Source organism: Haliotis cracherodii, unplaced genomic scaffold (assembly GCF_022045235.1).
Source record: "Haliotis cracherodii isolate W230 unplaced genomic scaffold, xgHalCrac1.p SCAF_3, whole genome shotgun sequence".
Lineage (NCBI taxonomy): Eukaryota > Metazoa > Mollusca > Gastropoda > Lepetellida > Haliotidae > Haliotis > Haliotis cracherodii.
The window spans coordinates 23,791,651-23,814,865 of record NW_027266286.1 but is presented as its reverse complement, the minus strand read 5'-3'; the positions used below and the strand labels follow the sequence as shown (position 1 = coordinate 23,814,865).

Here is a 23,215-nt window from a genome sequence, read left to right as displayed (position 1 = left end):
TGCGTGAAGATCAGGGTTAGTATAGGTCTTCAGCAACCCATGCTTGTCGTAAGAGGCGACTAACGGGATCGGGTGTCAGGCTCGCTGACTTGTTTGAAGGATGTCATCGTATACCAATTGCGTGGATCGATGCTCGTGATGTCAATCACTGGATTGTCTGATCCAGACTTGATTATTTACAGACCGCGGTCATATTTGAACTCGAATGTGCGTACGTGCGTTTGTGCGCGCGTGTTTGTTGGCTCTTAGGGGTAAGGCGCCGCACTACGCTGTGCAGAGTTGCGTCCCTTGGGCATTCCGGAAACCTATGGTTTGGGGCTCGAATCCCGGTTTGCCCCGATTATGTTTCCAGGTTTGTTAACACATACCCGTGCTCGTGGGTTTCTCCTAAGTAGTACACGTCTGAGACCTGCATCACTTCAAGCTTTCCTCCCGCATTAAGCAGACACGTCGTGATATGACTGCAATACTGTTCAAAGAGGCGTTAAACCAAACTCACTCACTCTTGAACTGTTAAGTCACATTTTATAACAAATTCATTTTGAAGAGGTGGTTCTGGTAACACGAACAAACTTGAATAGATTCAACGAATATTTAGTGTTTTTTTATGTTCTGTGTTTCATAAACACCTATGTTTCGAGGATGTACTAGAACAGTACCGACTCGAATTTGTTAATCGTTTTTAATCAGACAACTGATTTTTGTCTCTACTACATGAGGAAAAATCCTAACTTCATAAGGGGGCAAAACTTTTATAAACTGAAAAATGCATCGCGACATTTAAAAACTACGGCGGTGTGCTCATGTATAGAGAATTTCTAAGTTACCATTCTATAACTTGATTCAATTGTTCCAATTCCTTATTTCACAGAGGGTAATACTTCATTAAATTGACAAATGCATATTTGAACAGTACGTTGACGGGGCCATATCGAAGTTACCATTCTGTAGCTTTATTCAATTGTTCTGAGGGGGGTACGGGTGGCACCGGAAAAATGATGGCCCCGTAGTGGAAGGGGCCACGGGTGGACCCGTCATCTAAGGCGCCGCCTTTCGCTGTGCAGATTTGCGTCCCTTGGGCACGCCAGAAACCTATGATTGTGGGTTCGAATCCCGGTTCGCCCCGATCATGTTTCTAGGTTTGTCAGCACCATACCCCTGCCCGTGGGTTTCACCGAAGTGGTAAACGTCTGAGACGTGCATAACTTCGGGCTTTCCTCCCACATAAAGCTGACACGCCGTGATATAACTGGAATATTGTTAAAAGCGGCGTTAAACCCAACTCACTCACTCACTCACTCTCTATTCTGACTTGGCTGTGCTGACTGCCTTTCAACGTACACGTATTTAACCCACATTACAATTTTCTAGTGACCTCACTGACATTGATTCTCATGTCGTACCCAGCCTTGAACTTTATAATTGTGTTGCTCTCTTTGTTAACGAGAATGAGTCAATAGAAACTCTATATCTCGTATTCACGGATTGAAAGTAGGGCGATACTTCGGGGTGTTGACCCAGTGTTTCGCGTTGAGTAAACGTGGCTTTCTTTTTGCAAAGTCGGCAATCTTTTTTAAACGTATCCCATCTATATGTGTCTTAGTTTTGCATTAACCATACTTATTGACTGAATCGAAACAAAATAAAAAATGTCATTTATCATATATGAATAATCTGACTTTATTTTCTCTTGTTAAATTATTTTATGATTTTACCAGTAAATGCGCTTCCCGAAGTTATCTGCCCTTCAAGCACTTGCTACCGTTAGATGGCTCTGACACCATAGCAGCCGTACATTTCGCCGGTAACGCCAAGATTTTCGGCTAATCTACCGAAATGGCAGTGAATCTTTCGCTTCGAGTTGCCAAAAAGGTGGCACCATCAGTGGTACAAAAGTAAGTAGATATCGTGTATTATATGCGTAGTTAAATAGAACGTCATTGTCTCGCCTTGACATTATTGACCCCATTACCCTCTCAATGTCATTCTCTCAGCTGATCCTCGAACAGCCTATGTGCATTTGCAAGCGAAGGTTACAGTTAAAATTTCTAGCGTTAAATTATACTATACCGTGATTTGTTCACTGCACTAGCCATTTGAGTCCTGGTATTATTTTTGGTTTTCATATCGATCGTACATATATTGCAAGAGCTTGCCTTGTGTTTATTGAATGGGCGTAGATGCTGAGGCTTCATACTCAAATATGAAATTGATGGTAAGACTACAGTAGCCCCGACCCAAATAAGCTCAGGTAAACCCCAGCATATGGGTATGCGATTTCACCCGTATGTGTGATTGGCTGAAATGTAAGGCAGTGCTCAGCTTAGATCAAAGAAGCAATTTCTTTTACTAGATGTTGAAATGTAAAGGTCAAAGCAATTTATTACTTGGGTGTCACTGAGAGGGGGTGACTGGAGTTTGGATCACAGTCAGTTGTCTTTCAACTTCCTGGCCAATGATTATTTGAGTCTACACCAGAGAAACTGACCTGTTGATATTCAGAACAGGCTACTGGGGCACAGTAACCCTCAGCCATGTCACAGAAATTAAGTTCCGAAGTGGGAACCCAAATACTGCAGTCTCCCCGAAATTAATAGAATAGGTCTTCAGCAACCCATGCTTGCCATAAAAGGCGACTGTGCTTGTCGTAGGAGGCGACTAACGGGATCGGGTGGTCAGGCTCGCTGACTTGGTTGATGCATGTCATCGATCCCAATTGTGTGGATCGATGCTCGTGAGATTAATCACTAGATTGTCTGGTCCAGACTCTATTATTTACAGACCGCCATCATATAGCTGGAATATTGCTGAGTGCGGTGTTAAACAACAATCCAACCAACCTAATACTCCATGACCACCTGTTCCTATGTCTGCAGGGATTGCAGTAATTTCAGACAAAGTCATACCCCTAAAAAAATTGTATCCCTGGAAAATTTGTACCCCCAATAAAAAGAAAAGCTGTACCCTATTCAGTATTTCTAAGTACATTTTTATAAGGTTATTTCTGCATCCAATAAATGAATCATACTTTTGTTTAGGTTTTTAAGCATCTTACGTTTTCAAGCACCTATGTTCATTGTGATTTCTTACGATTTGTGTCCAGTTCATTCAGTCTACTTCGTTTGTCTTCACTCCAGTTGCCCATCGGTAAGCAGATGGTCTTGGGGGGCACATGGTCTGATTCCTTTTTGAGAAAAGGCACCAACACGTAAAATTACAATCTCTTCCTACCCTGCATTGAGACATCTATGCCAGCCCTCTATGTCATTATTCGTCCTGATGTTTGATCCATACACCAACCAGTTGGCGTCTGCGACAAGTTCTGTTTGTCTGGGCGTCGAGAAAAGTAGATGGCTGCACCTTACATACAATACATAAAGCCATTATGCAATGTTATGCAATGTAATGGAATGAAATAATCATCACTTTATATACCTTCATCAGGTATTCTTGTAAAATAAACATCTCCATCTCAACTGCTGAATATTTACAGATTAGCATCGGTTGATAGTTAAGTCCCATATGTTAATCTTGAAATAGCTTGGTTTCACTTGACAAGGTGTTCTAGTTCTCTGATCTCCATCTCAGTGTTTTCATATACAATAGCATCGGTTAGAAGATTGTTCAGATCACCTATCGCCCCTATGCATTTACATTGATGGACTCTTCCATTCAAGTCAGGTCGCTCTGTTATTGAGATCGAAGTCTAGTCTGTGATCTGATTACCTCTGACTGACCAGTCAGACTTGAGTAATTTCCAATTTCATTGTACAAATATGTTTATCTTTAAACTTTGTACCCAGAATTAGTTTGACCATCAGTGTCAATTTTTAACAAATCAATATGCAGTATCTCCAGTGACACCACCAATCTGATGTAATTACTGTAAATCATGAAATTAATATGAGCAGGAAATCAATGCCAAAAATGCAACCTTCAGTAGCTTGCATAAAAATAATGCCACATTTATACTATGCTCTTTGCCTATCAAGTTTGCTAAACTCTGTTTGTGATTACTTATTTCTTGATGCCCGAAACACTTGTAATAAAAACAAAACAGCATTCATACAGGAGTATTTATTCAATCAGTGTGTGAATGACATAACATACAAATACCTATAAAAATACAAGCACTAAGCGGGGATGTTTTGTGAATTTTGCTCACTGTCAGATGCCAACAACTTTGATTTTGTCACGCTTACACATGCAAGACAGTTTCTTGGCCACTTCGTCTTAAAAAGACAGTACGTCAACGGTTCTGTGCGTTTTTAAATCATACATTAAATAATTTGCAAGTGTGACATCACTTGCCAATAGAGGCAAATTGAAGAGAAAGCGTGTATGTTTTCTTACGGCTGAGTTACAAGATACTAATTGACAGCTTGATTAGATTAGAAGCCAGTGCTAAGCAAAGCCTAGATTACAGTATAAATATACCTCCGTCACATGAAGCCAAACACACTCCTACCCAGGGTCCTTTATGGCCAGCCAAGAACCTCTGTCACATCCTCACATCTTACAGTCCGTTCAATAAACATACGCCATGAAATATTTAAGAATATATCCCCAAACGTGAAAAACTATTTCCATTTTCTCACTGTCACAGTTACAGTAGTATATCTATATGGTTATACAATGAGGGTGCCTCGCATTAATTAAGTGACACATTTTTGTGTTGGTGCTTTTGCTCTCATTATTTTTGTGACACATTAATTTCATAAATTTACAGTATTTAGCCGTAAGCCAGTTATCTTGATCAGTCTATGGTTCACTGGTCAGCATATCTAAATGTTATGAAGACCAAATAGATGTGTTCACATTCCTGAACATTGCTTATACATGCTTAAGGCAATATTTCTTTTTAAAAATATGACAGCCCTACACAATAGAAAAGTGGAAAGATATTAACTTTGAAAAGAACCATATTTAATATTCAACTGAATTTTAACAAATTTATATGCTAACCACAAAAAACATTGTGCATACCACAATATGTTAAACAAGAAGACTGATGTGATCAGCTTAACAAACAAACACACACATAGCAACAAAAAAAGTTTTGAAAGAGAGCCAAAATTGAAACGTCTCTTTGAACATATTATGTTACATGTTTTTCCACATATCATTCCTACTGACCAGTAAAGGGGCAGCTATTGATGAAAAGAATAGGCCCTCCAAAATTCACAGAATCTCACTAGGCTAACCCAAGAGGTGATTGATATGTTCGGAGTCTCACATAGAAACACTTAACCTAATGACATAAAAATGATTTATCTTTCAACAACTTTTTTACACTGTTTCCAACAATGTTGGAGGGATTTAGTCCCAGTTTTCTTCTCTTCTCCAAGTCCTTCTCTTGGCTGTCCAAAAAGCTCCACATTTGCTAAGACATCATCAGTGGATTTGAAATGGGTTCCAGCTGAAGCTTTCTTCATCATTCATGTTTGGGAACACATGGAAGTCTGCTGGAGCCAGATCAGGAGAATAAGGAGGGTGTCGAAAGAGTTCAAAACCACACTTGTGGATTGTAGCCATGGCAGTGACTGATTTGTGCATACCTTCGTATGACCTGTGAAGATCTGGATTAGAAAAGGTCTTCAGCAACCCATGCTTGTCGTAAAAGGCGACTCTGCTTGTTGTAAGAGACGACTGACGGGATTGGGTGGTCAGACTCGCTGACTTGGGTGATGCATGTCATCGTATCCCAGTTGCGCGGATCAATGCTCATGATGTCAAATACTGGATATCTAGTCCAGACTTGATTATCTACAGACTGCCGTCATATAGCTGCAATATTGCTGAGTGCGGCGTTAAACAACGAGTGAACACATCTTCATGTATGGCTTTTTGTGTTAAATCCTTTTTTTCAAGTACTTGTTCACTGCAGATTCCTCAAGTTTGTCAATTTTCCAAAGATCACAGACCCCTGCTTATTTTCCTGATAAGCAATATGTTGAATTGAAGTTTTTGTGGATATACCTCAGTGGCATCATGTAATGTTGACAAAAAACAATTTCACTCTCACACAATTCCTTCAGTCTGAGGCTCAGGACTTATTCAGTGAACCCTTGTAATATTATGAACAGTACAACATCAGCACAGACTGTCGACTGGCCTACCTGGCACCTGACCTTTAGTACTAGCATGCCCCCTGATATTTCTTCTGCCATAGGCCAAAAGACCAGCAGTTGAGTCAACACTGATTCCCACTCCCAGTAAGCAGTACATTCATGCCACTGATATCACTTTCCCTGTTGGAGATTTGGTTTCTGTTTCCGAAACATTTTTATCAAAGCAGTGTTTTTATTGCATGAATAGAGTGCTCGATGTTCTAAGGTTTCAGTTTCAGCCCTTAAGTCTGTACATAGTAAACGCCTCCGTGGTCTAGTGGTAATGCGTCCGCCTGGAGAGTGGAAGGTTCAATCCCCGGCTGTGTCATACCAAAAGACGCTAAAAGATCGTACTTGTTGTTACCCTGCATTAAGGGGCTAAAACAAGGACTGGTTGGCTCAGAGTCAGTATGCTGTGTCTAAGTGGGGTATTCATGTTAAACTGCAGCATGGTATCTCAGTGAGCTAGCACTATAAATCGGCATCAGTCCGGACTAGTACAAGCATCCACACACACAAATATGTGCATGCACGTCGCTATATAAGTTCAATAATCTTGCAGGCGAATTAAACCCCATTTCACCTCACCTATACATAGTAGGGTTGGCGTATGATACAAAAATTGAATTGCAATTTATCACAATACAGAAAGCTGTATTATGATACATATTGCAATGTGTTTTGGGACTTAAATTATGTATATTTATACTGTTCAGAGTTTGAACTTCAAACGGTCTGCTTCTCTCAATAATCTTATTGACTTCAGATTGCGGTATGGATTTTGATAGTATGGATAAATGAGACTACCTATTACATCATAAATATGGAATGTTAATGTGAACAGCGTGAAGTATGGGCTGTTTAGATAGGAACATAATCCATCCAAGTTCTCTCACAATAGTATTATTATTATATATTAGTTCTTTAGTAGATTGTAGTGGAAAGTATCGAAACAAGGGTTGGATTGCGATATATCGCACACCCCTAGTACATTGTATAGTTAAACAAATAATGAATGGGATTGAAGGACAAATGACTTCAGTTTAATGACACATGACAACCCATGCTTGCAGTAAAAGGCGACTATGCTTGTTGTAATAGGCGACTAACGGGACCGGGTGGTCAGGTTCACTGACTTGGTTGATGCATATCATCGTTTCCCAATTGCGTAAACGATGTTTATCAAACATTTTTTGCAAACTTAATGTCACTGGCTTCTGAAAATAAACGTGCCTGGCCTAAGTTATTTTTATTTTGTTTTAGATGTATCCCAGCAAGTTCAAGCTTACACACGAGCACCGAAAAGAAAGCAAGCAAACCACATGTGTCAACAAGGCCAGCAAAGTACCTTATCAATCACTCCAAGGTCCGAGGGATGGACATTCTTAGGAACCCAAAACTGAACAAGGTATGGAGACATTTCCAAGTGTCACTTCAACCAAACTTTTCAGGGACTTTTCTTTTTTTATTGAACCCAAGAAGATCTGGTTTAGAATTGGTCTTCAGCAACCCATTCTTGTCGTAAGATGAACTTGTATCCCAATTGTGTAGATTGATGCTCATGATGTCAATCACTGGATTGTCTGGTCCAGACTCAATTATTTGCACATCGCCATCCTATAGCTGGAATATTGCTGAGTGTAGTGTTAAACAACAAACAAACAAATGTTAAAGCTCTGATATTTCCCTTACAGCGTGTTTAGTAATCAGTACAAGGGGGTGTATGTTGTGGATTCACTGGCTATTCATGTTTTGGTTTTATAAATTTTACTTAATGTCTGCATTTGCTTCCTGATTTCTTTTACGTTTAAAACCTAATTTCAAAGGATGCTATGTGAAACAGAATTAATGGTGGTCCTTTTAAGGTTCTCATGTCAGCATTACCTTCAATGAATTCACATAATTTTTACAGTGCAGGTCTTGTTTTCTTAGGGAACATCGTTTTCCCTGAAGGAACGCCAGTTGATGGGAATCCATGGACTTATTCCGCCAGCAGTCAGAACCCAGGATGAACAAGTTGTCAGAGTCATGACAAACTTCTACAAACGAGCAAATGACCTTGACCGCTATGTGTACCTGACGGCCCTGCAGGATCGTAATGAACGCCTGTTCTACCATGTGTTAACAGAACATACAGAAGAGATGATGCCCATCGTGTACACTCCTATCGTTGGTCAGGCTTGTCAGGAGTATGGTGTTGTGTTTCGGAGACCAAGGTAAAGATTAAGGCTGGTGCAACTTCATATTGTATTTGTTGTTTGTTGATTAACTCTGCAATCTGCAACATTACAGCTAAAATGACAGCAGCCTAAAAATAACCAAGCCTGGGACAGACCATCTTTCCAAGACAAAAGCATCCGCTAGCCTATTTATCAAGTCTAGTTTAATCTTTGCCACATCAAGCCCACTTTCCTGTGCTAAATATGGTCGGACTTTAGCACATATTGATAATCCAATCAGAGAATATTTAATAAAATCAACATCCAGGTTCCTGAAACATTGCCTCTGCCATATTGCTTGTCAAATTTGCGCTGAAGTTCTTTCAACAATTTATCTAAGACAAGTATTTTCTAAGTCTAATCAAGTTTTAAATCATTGCCCAAGTACTGTGTGATGATGAGAACAGTCATTAAACATTACTGATACACATTCATATGAAAGTAATTTACTACTGCCCGTCTTTGTTGACACGATTATTTCTTTTCCATCTTTTAAACCCCTCAACGATTGCCTTTGTTTGTCTGTCAGGGATGAAATTGCGAATTTTTTTCGTTATATGATTGACTTAGGTGTCGTAAATGGTAAATGGCGGGTCATATCATTTTCTTTCGTATTTCAATGGTCAAGTTAACACCTCGGCTTATCTACAGGGTCGGCTTATCCGCGGTCATATATGGTAGTTGCCATCTTTGAGAAGTCACACGAGCTAAGAACAACAATCTTATAGGATATCCTATTTTCATTACAAAGGGCACAACTCTTGATCTACATGAGGTGGCACCATGATCGAGCTAAGAAAAGCAGGCTTGATGTGGCAAGGGTAGAAACTAGGCTTTGATATAGGCTTGTGGACACGCTTGCCTCGGGAAGATGAGGCCAGACAAACCATATATTGTGAGTCCCACACTTTGAGGGTATGATGGCATGCTATCAACCAAATCTGAACACTCGATCTAAAGGTCAGCTTGTACGACAAGCATAGCCTGCTGGGAAACCTTTTCTATCCAGCAGAGCCCACTTGGGTTATATACAGTAGATTGATAAACAAGTTGGTTGGTTGGTTTGTTGTTAAACGCCCCACTCAGCAATATTCCAGCTATATGACGGCGGTCTGTAAATAATCGGGTCTGGACCAGACCATCCAGTGATTAATATCATGAGCATCGTATAAACAAGTACAGGTGTTTGTAAACCAGTACCCAAAAACAGATTTCAGCCAACATGCTTACCATGACTTCCTTCCTATATTCATGCCAATAGCACTGCCAACTATGACTGTATCCTTTTACACAAGTTTTCAAGAATGATTTTAGGAAAATGATAAAATTCTTTTCCCATGTTTTAGGGGCTTGTTTCTGTCAATCAATGACAAGGGCCATCTGTATGAAATGATCTGTAACTGGCCAGAGAAAGACATTAGGGTGAGTGATTATTTGTTACGTAATTTTCCAAGTTGTGTTATTCAGAGTTATTTTACCTGCCTTTTTTTAGCTCACCTGCCTTATTTAGTTGAGGAATGGCCAGAATACATAACAGGTGACTCTCAAGCCACCTGAAGCAGCTGGAGTCTTTGATGATGTTTTTTTTTAACTATTTTCAAATTGTTCAAAGTTTGTTTTTATCTTTTGGTTTGATGTGTAATGTGTTGTCAAGTAAAAAATACTTCATTTCCATTCTTGCTCAATCTTTATCAAAATATTGGGGTTTCTAACAAGTAGACAGAGTGGGTAGAATTTTTTAATGTTTGTCATTTTTGTTTCCAAACCACTAAACATGCTAAAGTTTAATTTAATTTTAATAGCCCCTCCAAGGCTTCAAAAGCTTGCAGTCTTTCCTAATTTACAGAATCGCGATGAAACCCATTGCTTGTCATTATGGCGGGTTACCTCAAAAAGTGCAACTTCGAAATTGAAAATAATCAAAGTGTGAAACCTTTGTACATATCTGTACATACATGAAATTAAACTTTTACACAGTCTGTCCAATGTTTTAGAGGTCAGTCAGTGATCAGACACAAGAATATTTTAATGTTGCATAATAAAATTCCTTTTTTTATCAGGCAATTGTTGTTACTGATGGTCAGCGTATCTTGGGTCTGGGTGATCTTGGTGCTTGTGGGATGGGTATCCCTGTGGGTAAACTGTCACTGTATACTGCCCTCGGTGGAATCCCACCCGATCAGTGTCTACCCATCACGCTTGATGTCGGCACAAATAATGAGGTGAGTAAAGGAGGGAAAAAAAGACTATTCCTCTTTAACATGTTTATGGGTCCTTTTCTAATGAGGCCGTTAAATTGGTTATAAGGATACAGTATTAACCTTCTAGTGCCTCACAAGGCAGCTTGGGTTGTATACTCCCCAGGGAGCTGAGAATGAAAATCGTGTGCACACTGATCCAGTGACCGGGGTAATAATGTTAACGCTTTGAGCATGCAGGTGTATGGAGTAGAGCACAAACATTAGAGTTCACACATTATTATATTGATTTTATGGAGATTTGAGGTTGAATATCAGCCTCTTAGCAGGGCCCACTTGCACAAAGCGATCTTAGCGCTAAGATGATCTTAACTCCCATACTTTAACATAGGCTTACAATAGTCGTAGAGCTGATATTTTCCCTGAAAGTGTGTGAATAAATTGGGTTTAATCCTGCTTTGAACATGATTATATTTAAATGATGGTGTCTTAACTGGAGATTTTGTCGGCTCATCACGCCAAAGACCCGGGTTCGTTTCCCGACGTGGGTACAATGTGTGAAGCCAATTTCTGGTGTCCCCCGCCATGATATTGCTGGAATATTGCTAAAAGCTGCGTAAAACCATACTCACTCACTCTATATCCATTGCAGAGATACCACAACGATCCCTTGTACATCGGTCTTAACCAGAAGCGAGTGACTGGAGAAGTGTACGATGAATTTATTGATGAGTTCATGCAGGCTGCAACACGGAGGTAGGACATTCAGCAAGGGATGAGGACCGTTTGTTACAGAAAAATTATCGTCCTTGTAACATTGCATGATGACTTGGATAATGATGATTTTTTTATCCTCAAATTGGTGATTAATTGTTTTGTTGGAAAACTTATGACTGAATCATTTACCTGTGAATTTTAATGAAAAATAATTATGTCTTAGAATAACTAATTGCAGCCATTTAGTAAGTGAGTATGTATTTTTTGTTGAAATGGGAAAGTTTAAGCAATTATTCAATAAGTTTAAGCTAATGTGTTGAGAAAGGGAAAACCTTGGTATATTTTTAAGTACGGGTTAGCTTAAATTTATGCCCTATATTGCCTTTATGGTGTGGTTTTACAGAGATGGTTAAGAAAAACAGGAGATGCCATCAACCTTGTTGAAGGTCTGAATTTGTTATGTGGTTTCATTTGTTTTAATGCCAACTAGTATGGGGGATCATTAAAATAGAAACCAAAAGGGCCGTGGTCCTGTTCCACAAGGTGATCATAGCAGTCAGGTGATCATAACTCCCATACTTTAACATAGACTTGCGACATTACGAGTGCTATGATCACTTTGTGGAAGAGGACCTTAGTGAAACAAAGAATATTGATGTGATGATTTCATAGGATCATATGTCACAAAATGAAAATCTCTTTTTATAGATACGGACAGAATGTGTTGATCCAGTTTGAGGATTTTGCTAATCAGAATGCATTCCGCTTCCTCGAGAAGTACAGGGACAGATACTGCATGTTCAATGATGATATTCAAGGTGAGAAAAGTCTGAAGTATGTACATGATAATGAGTCAGTTGCAAGCTTCAAGTGGGTCCCCATTGAACAATTGCTTTAGTACTCAGATGATTGGCAGGAATTGTCTAGAACAGCAGTTTGTGTCCCTTGGCCATGCTAGGATCTGCAGATTCATTCAGGGTTATTATACCCCGCCACGAAGTAGAAGGGGGATATAGGAATGGGTGCTGTCACTTCCTTGTCTGTTCGTCCGTCATGTTTTGATTCTGGAGCAGAACTCAAAAACCATCAGAGATATCTTAACCGTACACATGCTTTTTGATTGTTTGGGATTTTCTAAAAATGTATATTTCAAGTTTCCATGGCCATGATGGCAATGGCTTTGACTTAGACTGAAAATGGCGGTAGTGCACCATACAATATTCCTTCACCAAACTTGGCACATTAATAGGTCTAGTGGTAAACTGATGCCTTTTGATAGATTGGAATTTTTAAAAAAAATATTTTTTTGAATTTCCATTGAAACAAATTTGACTTTGAAAATGGTGGCTGTGCTCATTCCTGGAGCGGATCCTGAAAACCGTACAATATTTCTTGCCTTGCACACAACCACACATGTCATATTGGGGGGGGGGATATGAGTATTTCATGCTTGTCTAAATTCTTTTCGACGAGCTTCATTGAATTTTGTAATCCAACTAATAAAAAATGAAAGGCCTTTTGGGAAAGTTACTTACACTTGTGAAAATATGTGACATAAAAACATTTTTCACTTTAACTTTGCATATTGCATTATGTAAGTAAGTAAGTAAGTAAGTAAGTATTATGAGCCTCTGTAAGTATCATTAGCTTCTGTATCTGTGGACCCGTGAAGATCCGGGGTAGACTCGATTATTTGCAGACTGCCATCATATAGCTGGAATATTGCTGAGCGTGGCGTAAAACAACAAACCAACCGAACCAAATCTGTATCTGTGGTGCTGATAAGGCTAAAAAAATCCATAATCTTGGTTCCCAGGCACCGCCTTCATCACAAAGTCTGCCCCACATTTTGTTTTAATTTCCATTTAAAAATCCAACAGTAGTGAAATACTGTATTCCACTATTTTGCACCCACCCCCCCACCCCCCCACCCCCCCCCTCCAAAAAAAAGGCACCGCCCACATGCACTATGTTTTCAAAAACCATTGCCTGAGAAGTAATTCTTTTATTTTATTAAGCCTAACACCAACTTTTAAAGTGTGTTATTATTTTTTTGCCATGATGACATTGCTCTTTTAGGGTCTGATTCAGCCAATACGTAATGGTTGATATCAAATCAATCTGATATGTTGTTAATAAGATATTGCTGCAAATTTAAGGCGAGAATTCAACATGGTGTTTGTGACAGGAACTGCATCTGTGGCTGCAGCAGGAGTGTTTGCATCTCTACGTATCACCGGGAAGAAACTCATAGACAATACCTTCCTGTTCCAAGGAGCTGGAGAGGTAATCTGAATATTCCTTGTTTACTGAGGGGCCAGTGGTTGACCTTGCTGTTATTAGTTCAGAGCTCCAGATAAGCTGGTGGTGTTGTGGGTACCCATGCATTTTAAAATCATCGGGTATCAGTAATTCTATCCTGGTATTCAAATTTTTGTTACCCACTAGTTTTTACACATGTGGTATTTAAGTTAAATATTTAAAAACACTATTCATCTAGTTCCTGCAAACTGATGTCGTGTGGGTTCGAGATGTTTATAGGACTCAAAAATACCACGATACTTCCACAAGAAAGTGTGATGGCAAATGATCATGATGTAACTGTCATCGTGGAGTTTGGCAAGGTTGACGGAATGCCCGTTTATAATTTCAAAATAAGTTGCTGATTTGCTAATCGAATACACAGGGTTACTTCACAATATTTTGATGATACGCTCAAGTTTTATTTTTGTTGCGTATCTGTAATGTTCGTTGCGTATTTGATACGCTTGGATTTTACTTTACTGCGTATTTCTGCATTTCTGATGCGTATATCACGCAGATACGCAGCGTATCTGTAGCTCTGTAGTTTACAGAGTTCTCCCCCTTAGACTTACCAGGATTTGCAGTTCATTGCCTCTAAATCAAGAGTTTGTCCTGATTAGGATCCTTGGTGTGTCAGCACATATCAGTGCTCAGTACGTTCGTGAAGTCTAAGACCTACTTCACTTTGAGCTTCCCACATTATGCTTCACTATGATGTAACTGAAATACTGTTCAAATGCAGACTCACTCACTCACTGCTGATCCATGAATCACTTGCAGTAAATGAGACACCTAAGGACCTATCATTAATTAGGTACGAGGAGCGAAAATGACAAAAAAGACATGCTCCTGTAATTAATGGTCCTGCAGTATTACCGGTATATAGGTAAATTGAGGTTCATTCTTTCCACAATACATATCACAATATCATTTTTTTATGCTTGATGTTAAATAGCAATTTTTGTTATGTGTTTAATGTCATATACTTGCCAAAAGCCTTTGCTTCCCCGGAGCAAGCATCCAGGCCCCAAGATGGCTGCGTATTTATTGACTGAGTGAATAATATGTCATTCCTTAATGACAGATTACTTCTGAATTCAATAGTTAGAATTATACAATATATTGTGATACGAATCACAATACGGCCTTGTGCATCGCAAACTATTGTGATACACTTAAAACCTCCAATACCCATCCCTACCTGTAATGATACACTTTGTGGCCATAGATAGTAAGCTTGTGATCTGAAACATAATATGCAGTGTTTGAAATTAAAGAGGACCCAGGGATCCTGGATTCTTTTATCCTATAGTATTCGAATCTAGGGACCCCTTGAATCTTTAACTTTTAACATCAGGACAATGACAAGGACCCATCGACTTTCATGGTGAATTTGGCACACTGATATGAAGATGTCAGCATTCCTTCAGTGTGTGGTGATCTTCTTGCAGGCTTCTATAGGCATTGCCTCCCTCCTGGCTCTGGCTATGGAAGAGGAAGGGGCTACCAGAGAACAAGCACTCAGCAAGATCTTCATGGTGGACTCTAGGGGACTTATTGTCAATGTAAGCATTATGAACTGGCTTTATGTTTGTGTGGAGATTTAGCATTCATTGGAACTATTTATTCTTCATTTTTATTTGGAAATGACTAAATTGATTATCAGATTTTCTTCCCTGTCTGCCTCACTACCAAACAGGGTTTGAATTTGGCCCAAAACCTATGCTGGTCTTAAGAGGCGACTAAATGGATCAGGTGGTTAAGCTCGGTGACTTGGTTGATTGCGTGTCTTTGTACTGGGATGGCATGGATTGTTGCTCACAAGATTGATCACTGCTGGATTGTCTGGTCCAGACTCTATTATTTAAAGACTGCTGTCATATAGCTGGAATCTTGCTGAGTGTCGCATTAAAAATTACATGCACACATAAACACACACATGGTCAGTTATGTGGTATGAACTTACAAGATATCACTACCAAAATGAAACCAAGGATTGACACCTCTTGAATGAAAAATTTAATATGAAATATATAATATAGGATGGTGCATGACTTTTGAAAAGTGGTGAATTGATGTCATGTCAGTGGTCTTTTATTTATAAATACTAAACATTTCATGTGTTTGTTTTGTCAACAGAACCGTCCTTCAGGGGGTGTTACGGGACACAAGAAAGATTTTGCCAAAGATATCAAACCCATGACGTCTCTAGAGGAAATAGTGACAGAAATTAAGCCAACAGCATTGATAGGTAATGACAGTATTCTGATAGGCATGGCCAAAGTGTAAGGATAATATAACAACTTCAGATAATATTATATCACTTGGACATGTTGTAGCCAGTCAGGGATGTAGAGTGTATTGTAACCCCTTCAGCACGTTGACAGTCTTTTCTAACAGGGTAATCTTGGTAGTAACAATAGAAAAACTGATTTTAAATGCTGAATGGATGAAAGAATGTGGTAACCACGGCAACCGATAGAAACAAACGGTTTTAGTCCACTATTCCTTTACAGAAACATAAGTAAACCCCTAAAAAAAGGGAAAATTTCTACTAGTCCTTATGATACCTTAACTCTAGGCAGTTTGGCAAGGACTACAGGACTAGTGCCAATTTCTAACAATGACAGCGTAGGTACTGGGTACTTAGTTACTTGCATGAGCACTCAAATCAATCTGAAGCTATGCATTAACATGGTACTGTGTAGCAGCACTATTTGATATCACTTGTGTCCTTTTTTATCTTTGCTTGTCTTAACATCTGGGGCTGTGGGGTAGCCTGGTGGTAAAAGCGTTCACTCATCACGCTGAAGACCTGGGATTGATGCCCACATGGGTACAATGTATGAAGCCCATTTGTGGTGTCCCCCTGCCATAATACATGTATTACGAAAAGCAGCATATTACTATACACACTCACTGTCATAAAATCTAGCCATCTGATTGACCAATCATCATCTTGTAACGTCTAATGAATCTTCTATATGGATGTAATGAGGTATTAATGTTGAATTTGGCTTACTTGTCAAAATTCACTCTTTTTGTAATTGAAGTTACCATCCTGGGGATCCTGTGGAGGGCACAAGATTGCAAGATCTAAATTTCACTCCAACAGTAGAAACTAAACATTTTTAGTCCACTCGTCCTTGTTATGATAACATATAGCAAAACCCTTAAAAATTACAAATTTTTTACTCGTCTTAAAATACCTATTGGGCAGTTTTGCAAGGACTACAGGTCTATTGGCAATTTCAAACTCTGCACTCAAAGTTATTTTGCTGAGGAACTCATATGATTAGTTTGTTACATGTGTCCAAAGTCGGAAGCAAATGTCAGTACAAATTCCACAATGAAAAGTGTCCCAATTCTATCGTTACAGTTATAACTCTGGCTTTGTACAGTCAAGTCCCGTTAATCCGACATTGTTAGTTGCATATGATAATGTCGGATTAACGGGTATATATATTGTTGCCTAGTTACAAGAGACTTGAATTAATGCAAAACCTCTCCACTTCAGGAGCTGCAGCTGTTCCCGGTGCTTTCACCGAGGCCGTGTTGACAACCATGGGCAAGATCAATGATAAACCAATCATCTTTGCTCTCAGTAACCCAACGTCAATGGCTGAGTGTACAGCAGAACAAGCCTACACCTGTACAGAGGTACACAGCTTATTTCCACCATTACTTATGGAACACCTTTTTTATGATGAAGGAGCAGGAGAAGTAACCCTGAAACATTGTACAAAGAATATTGCTATCCATAAAAAGGTGTCATGTATTCATGTTCTCCCAACTGCTAAATGCCTATCAAAAACTTCATCCCTTATATGTGTTGGGAAAAAACAACTGTGATCATATACATTGATGGATAATTGAAACTTAAGAGTAATTATAATCATATGGAAGATGGCTTTATCAATCTTATAAAAATCAGATCTAAGTTCTCGCTGCCTCTAAACAAAGATCTCAACCGTTCTCGAGCTTTACGACACTTGTTTCAACCTGGTGACTTCCATTTCAGACTACGCTTGAAAAATATGTTGACACAGTGCTTGATTAAAAAATTTAAAACTGAACAAACGAACAATCCGGAATGTCTTATATATCAGGGTTAGAAACTAACAGTTTTTGTCCACTAGTCCTTATAATGATAACAAATAGCAAAACCCTTAAAATGAGCCAATTTCTACTATTCCTTAGGATACCTTTACTATTAGGCAGTTTGGTAAGGACTACAGGACTAGTGTTAATTTCTAACACTGTATATGGTTGTGATTGTAAGGCAGTGCTTCCCACGTACTGTGCAACCCTTCCTCCATTCAAATGTTTATCCCACGGAAGCGAGAGATAGACGATAATTTTGACAGAATTAGTCGTAGGGTCCGTAACTGTCGTTCGGAATACCCCATGTTAACGTTTTCCGGGTTGCATGACACTTTCCGACTGTCACTTTCATGATCTGGTAAGCGACACTTTGATTGGTCGGATGAAATGTCGTTTTGCCGTGATCCATAATGGGATGTCCTCAGATCTTTGTTTAGCGATAGCGAGAACTAAGATAGTGATTTTGATGAGATTGATGGCTCTATAGACTGATCAGTCTTTCATATCCACAATAAATTAGTTGTCAAAATGGAGGACATTTTGATGCCGATGAAATGCATACTGGGCTCCAGTTAAAGCCATCCTTTTTACTTTGTCTTTTGAAACTTGGTTCTTGGACTGGTATCAGTCAGTTGTTTATCACTACCACTCAGTGACTTGATTTGACCAGGTGTATCATTGCCCTCTGTGTTGTCTGGTCCAGAATAATTAGAAAATATGGCTAATTGTGACAAAAAAGAACATTGAATAACTCACTCACTCACTCACTCACTCCATGGGGGTAATTGGGAAGCCTAATGCTTACAGTGTTCGTTTGTCACATCGAAGGAGCGGGTTTGATTCAATACAATGTGTGAAGTTTATTTCTGGTGTTATCTGCTGTGATATTGTGGGAATAGTGATAAAAGTGGCGCAAAAACTAACGCATCAGCTGGTCCCATCTTCCCAAGGCAAGAGCTTCAACTCGCCTTTTTATCAAAATCCTGTTTCCACCCTTGCCACATCAAGCCCACTTTCCTGTGCTAAATATGATTGGACTATCGCACATATAGATAGTCCAATTAGAGAACGTTTCACATTATCAACATCCACAACTGGTACACCTTAGTATGAAAGTGATTTACCGCTGCCTGTCCTGTCTTTGGTGTCACGAATATGTCTTTTTCATCTTTTAAAATCTGATTGGATATCACGTTTTCATTACAAGGGGCACAACTTGGGATCTATGAGTGGTGGCACCAGGGTCAAGCTAAGGAATGTGGCCCTGATGTGGCAAGGGGAGAAACTTGGCTTTGATATGGGCTAGTGAACACACTTACCTTGCGAAGATGCAGCTGGTCAAGCCAAAGCAGTTTTGCAATAGAACTTACGGGTGGTCCTGGGGGTCCTGGGGGTCCTTATTAATTTTACTCCTGGAGTTATTAATCCCCTAAATTTGAACTTTCATCATTTGTATTAAAATTATGACCTTGACCATTTTTGTTTGGAATACATCATGACAAATGTCCTACAGATTGTCACCATTGCTTTGTGTTGTGGGTTGCAGGGTCGATGTGTGTTTGCCAGTGGCAGCCCATTCCCAGCTTGTACTATTGGGGGCAAGACTCTGTACCCTGGTCAGGGTAACAACGCTTACATCTTCCCAGGGGTAGCTCTCGGAGTCATCACCTGTGGGGTCAGACACATACCTGAAGTTGTCTTCCTGGCTGCTGCTCGGGTAAGTCTGTCCAACCTTATACGTCATGTGACCCATTTCTTATTTTTCTGTTCAGGGATTCGACTGACTGGAGTCAAAAGACACTTTAAAAAAATAATATGAAGTAGTTTTGGCCACAATAATTTAAAGTAACTTTTATTGTATGTTTGTTTTCTGTAATGGACTGTCCATGGCATCTGTGTACATCTGCTGTTGACAGAAGTGACTCACATGATCAATGAACATTTGGTAGGAAAACATGTAGAGATTGTCTGTATCTGTCAGTGCTTTGGGAAAATAAATTGATATGAGGCTGATGTTTGGTAGTGAGGCTGGTGGCAACGAAAATCTCAGAATTTAATATGCTTTAAATTTACGTTTATTTGCCTTACCACTGCCTGCCAAAGTAAGAAAAATTAACATTTGGTAGGAAAACATGTAGAGATTGTCTGTATCTGTCAGTGCTTTGGGAAAATAAATTGATATGAGGCTGATGTTTGGTAGTGAGGCTGGTGGCAACGAAAATCTCAGAATTTAATATGCTTTAAATTTACGTTTATTTGCCTTACCACTGCCTGCCAAAGTAAGAAAAATTATCAGAACTCCAAAAATCAGCTTTAATGTAATTGTTAATTTCCTGCTCAAAAGAATTTAAAGAACACCCGATTCTTTCAAATTATAATAGTTAATCTGTCATGGCAGTAGTTAATCTGTCATGGCATTAGTTAATCTGTCATGACAATAGTTCATCTGTCATGGTATGTCATGTCATGACAGATTAACTGTAACGATATGGAAGAATCGGCTGCTCTTCTTTTGAGTAGTATATTTTCTGCAATGGTCCTCAAGTAACAATGATCTCTCCCTTATATCAGAGCTTGGCCAAGATCGTAACCGACAAGGATCTTGAGGAGGGCCGCGTTTACCCCCCACTGAGCAACATCCGTGAGGTGTCCGTCAAACTGGCTACCAATCTGGCAGAGTATGTGTACGCCAAAGGTCTAGCCTCCACCTACCCAGAACCCAAGGACAAGGAGGACTTCATCAGATCCCACATCTACGATACCAACTACGAGAGCTTCGAGCCCGAGACCTGGGATTGGCCACAGCAGTGAGGGTGCCTCAGTGATTAGAAGATAATGGTCATGGTTGATGGTAATGTGATGACTTTGTTAGGAATAGGTCATTGCCAGAAGATGTAATGAGTATTTTGTAGATGAGATATGTTTTGTATATTAGATATTTTAATAGGTCTAAGCAGAGCTGACGCTATTGCTATACTTAATCTATCTCGCCAGAAATTTAAGAATTACAGCCAAAGAACTGTCCTAACATTCGTTGAATAATTCTTTGGAAGTAAGTTTTAGCTAGGCTAAATATTGGGTGATAGTTTGTTTCTGTTTGTGGAGTTTATCCAAACAAATATACATTTACTTTGATCAAATTAGCATATCATTCTTGATTTTTAAAGTTCTTGAATATTTGGGCCAACTTGATGTTAATTTCCTGTGTCTGTTAATTATAAAGGGAGGACAGTCTTCAATGGAATTTCCACAATTCGATCAAACCTACCCTAGACCCCTATATATTGGATGTCCACATGAGAAGTTCCCACTGCTTTCCTTAAACTGTTTGGCAGGCTTTTCATAAGCAGTACCTCAAGGAAAGTTTCGCAGTAATCAAAATCATTTCATCTTCATTGTCTCTTCTATGATACTCATTGCTCCAGTTTTCAGGGGCTCAGTTTTGCAATAGTTTTTATAAATGCTAATATGAATTTGACGAATATTAAATTAATATTGGATGCTAGGAAACTCATTCATGTCATTGTCTAACCATGACCCAGACAACAGCCATGTCAGGACAGGTGGTCATGTGGTGGGGCTTTCTAAAGCAAACTTGTGAGATTAAAAAGTCTATGAGTGGAAATATTAGAGGAAGATACTTTGTCTCTCATTTTAAAGATTTATTCTTTTTCTCCACATATGTGGTGCAGTTTGGTCTTAGATACACATATGATGCTATGTGTATTCGAATTTAAATGTGTAGGATTATTCCATTATTGTCGAACAGAGCTTTATCCAGAGCTGTACCTGGAATAATCTTCCCAAAGTAGCTAGTACCTTTAGATATGATCCAGTCACTGTGTGGTTCAACAAATACTCTTACCCACTGGACCAATCCCAGTGAATATTAATCAGAACCCACCATTCCAAATCAAGGTTTATTTATTTGTCTCATTCGGTTATTTTTTAGAGAATGTAATGTTTAAAAGTTTCACCAAATTTCTGTGATCGTTAAATATATTGATTACCTGGAAAAATTATGTTTTCGAACCCTTCCAATGTACCGTCAGGTAAATGAGACCTTTGTGAAAAAAATAATTTCTTGACCAGCCATGTTTATACATTAGAATATCCTCATATCTAAAAATCATAGCTTGAAGTTTTCTTCCATTTGTAACCCGTCCTGGGTAAAGCCCTGTTGTCTTTCTATCAGAATAACAGTTGTGATGTTGAATATTTGGTCTTTCTAGCGCTCAAGATGAATATTAATGGGATCTTGTTCATCCTTTATATGGCATTAGTTACTCGTCTTAATGGTGTGTGTCTGTCATTGGGGATTTTCTACTCTGTATCCTGGTTAAGGGATGCTTGTTCTGTATCATTGTAGCTCAATATCTAGGTTAACACAAGGAAGAGAATTTATGGATGTCAACTTCTTTACGAGGAACACACTGTTTTGGAGTATGTACTTCCTCCTTAACATGTGTTCCTCATAATAGAGAAGTTGACATACTTAAATTCTCTTCCTTATGTGTATCGCTTCTAAATGCCATTCAAAGACTTGAAAGGTTACCATAGTTACTCTCTGTAATTGTTTGTGCTGCAGTGTTGTTAGTGCTACAGTTAAATTATTCCACAACCTGATGTGTAAAACTGAAGTTCATTTTGAACATAGGAACAGGCTCTGTTGGCTATTGATTTTGGATCGTATTTGCAATTGTGTGCAAATTGTTATTGTTAACTTTATTTTGTTTGTATTTGGTGAAGTTTTCTTTCAGACTTTTTCGAGGGGACACTTTGTTTTAGACATATTTATATCTTAGAATGTGTGAAGCTGGAGTGGTAAACAAGTAAAGACTTATGTCAATACCACTCCAGGGGACACTTTAAACCCATGAAATAGTACCGGTGTTTTGATTGTTTGTTTGTAGACATGACATTGACATGAAATGTACAACCAGATGATAGTATGCAGTGAATGTTCTCAAACTGTCATGCTGGGTTTTATACTCTGTTATTGTGGACAGGTTTTGTTGGACAGATAGGAATAATAAAACTTGATGGAAAATAATCAAACTGGTATTTCGGGAAATTCCAACATATTTGATTCTTTACAACATAGTGCTTTTCCACCGGATGGTTTTATTATTGTTTAACTGTTTTGTTGTTTACAGTGCCATAATATTAAGTTTTAATTAATTTTGTTAAAATCAATGTCAAAATTTCAAGCTTTATCAAAATGTTATTTATATTTTATTGGATTCAAGATGTCAGGTTATATTAACCAGAATGTTTACTTCTGTTAATTATTTGTTTATAGTTCGTACAGCTGTAACTTATTTGTAAGAATCTCAACAGGAACATTCTAGTATTGATTTGGAATTAGTATTGTTCTAAATTTCAGTTGATCAGCTGATCTATCTTATAATTGTATTTGCTTTGATGTCAAGTTATGTACAACTTAAGTTTGAAATGTGTTCTTAGAATGGGGACTGAGTTTCAGCTAAAAAGAAAATTGTCTTTGTTTTTTATCTAATGTGTAGACATTGACTTAAAAATCATGATCTGACATGATCTTATT

At 38.8% G+C, this 23,215-nt stretch overlaps 1 protein-coding gene across 1 annotated transcript; it reads left to right on the top strand.

Moving 5' to 3' along the window:
- The first annotated feature begins 1,769 nt into the window (after window positions 1–1,769).
- Window positions 1,770–22,385, top strand: LOC139473719 (NADP-dependent malic enzyme-like). Its single transcript, XM_071256439.1, has 13 exons — window positions 1,770–1,895; window positions 7,374–7,518; window positions 8,043–8,326; window positions 9,676–9,751; window positions 10,390–10,551; window positions 11,180–11,283; window positions 11,953–12,062; window positions 13,433–13,530; window positions 15,000–15,113; window positions 15,688–15,799; window positions 17,066–17,208; window positions 19,199–19,369; window positions 20,224–22,385. Exons 1-13 carry the CDS (start codon window positions 1,837–1,839, stop codon window positions 20,461–20,463), a joined length of 1,818 nt encoding a protein of 605 aa, XP_071112540.1. The 5' UTR covers window positions 1,770–1,836; the 3' UTR covers window positions 20,464–22,385.
- The last annotated feature ends 830 nt before the right edge of the window (window positions 22,386–23,215 follow it).

Excerpts from the sequence above, each read along its gene's own strand:
- LOC139473719 (XM_071256439.1), top strand. The coding sequence starts at position 1,837 with ATGGCAGTGAATCTTTCGCTTCGAGTTGCCAAAAAGGTGGCACCATCA. Across the intron at positions 11,284-11,952 it reads ATGCAGGCTGCAACACGGAG|ATACGGACAGAATGTGTTGA; the intron begins GTAGGACATTCA and ends CTCTTTTTATAG. Across the intron at positions 15,114-15,687 it reads CTAGGGGACTTATTGTCAAT|AACCGTCCTTCAGGGGGTGT; the intron begins GTAAGCATTATG and ends TTTTGTCAACAG.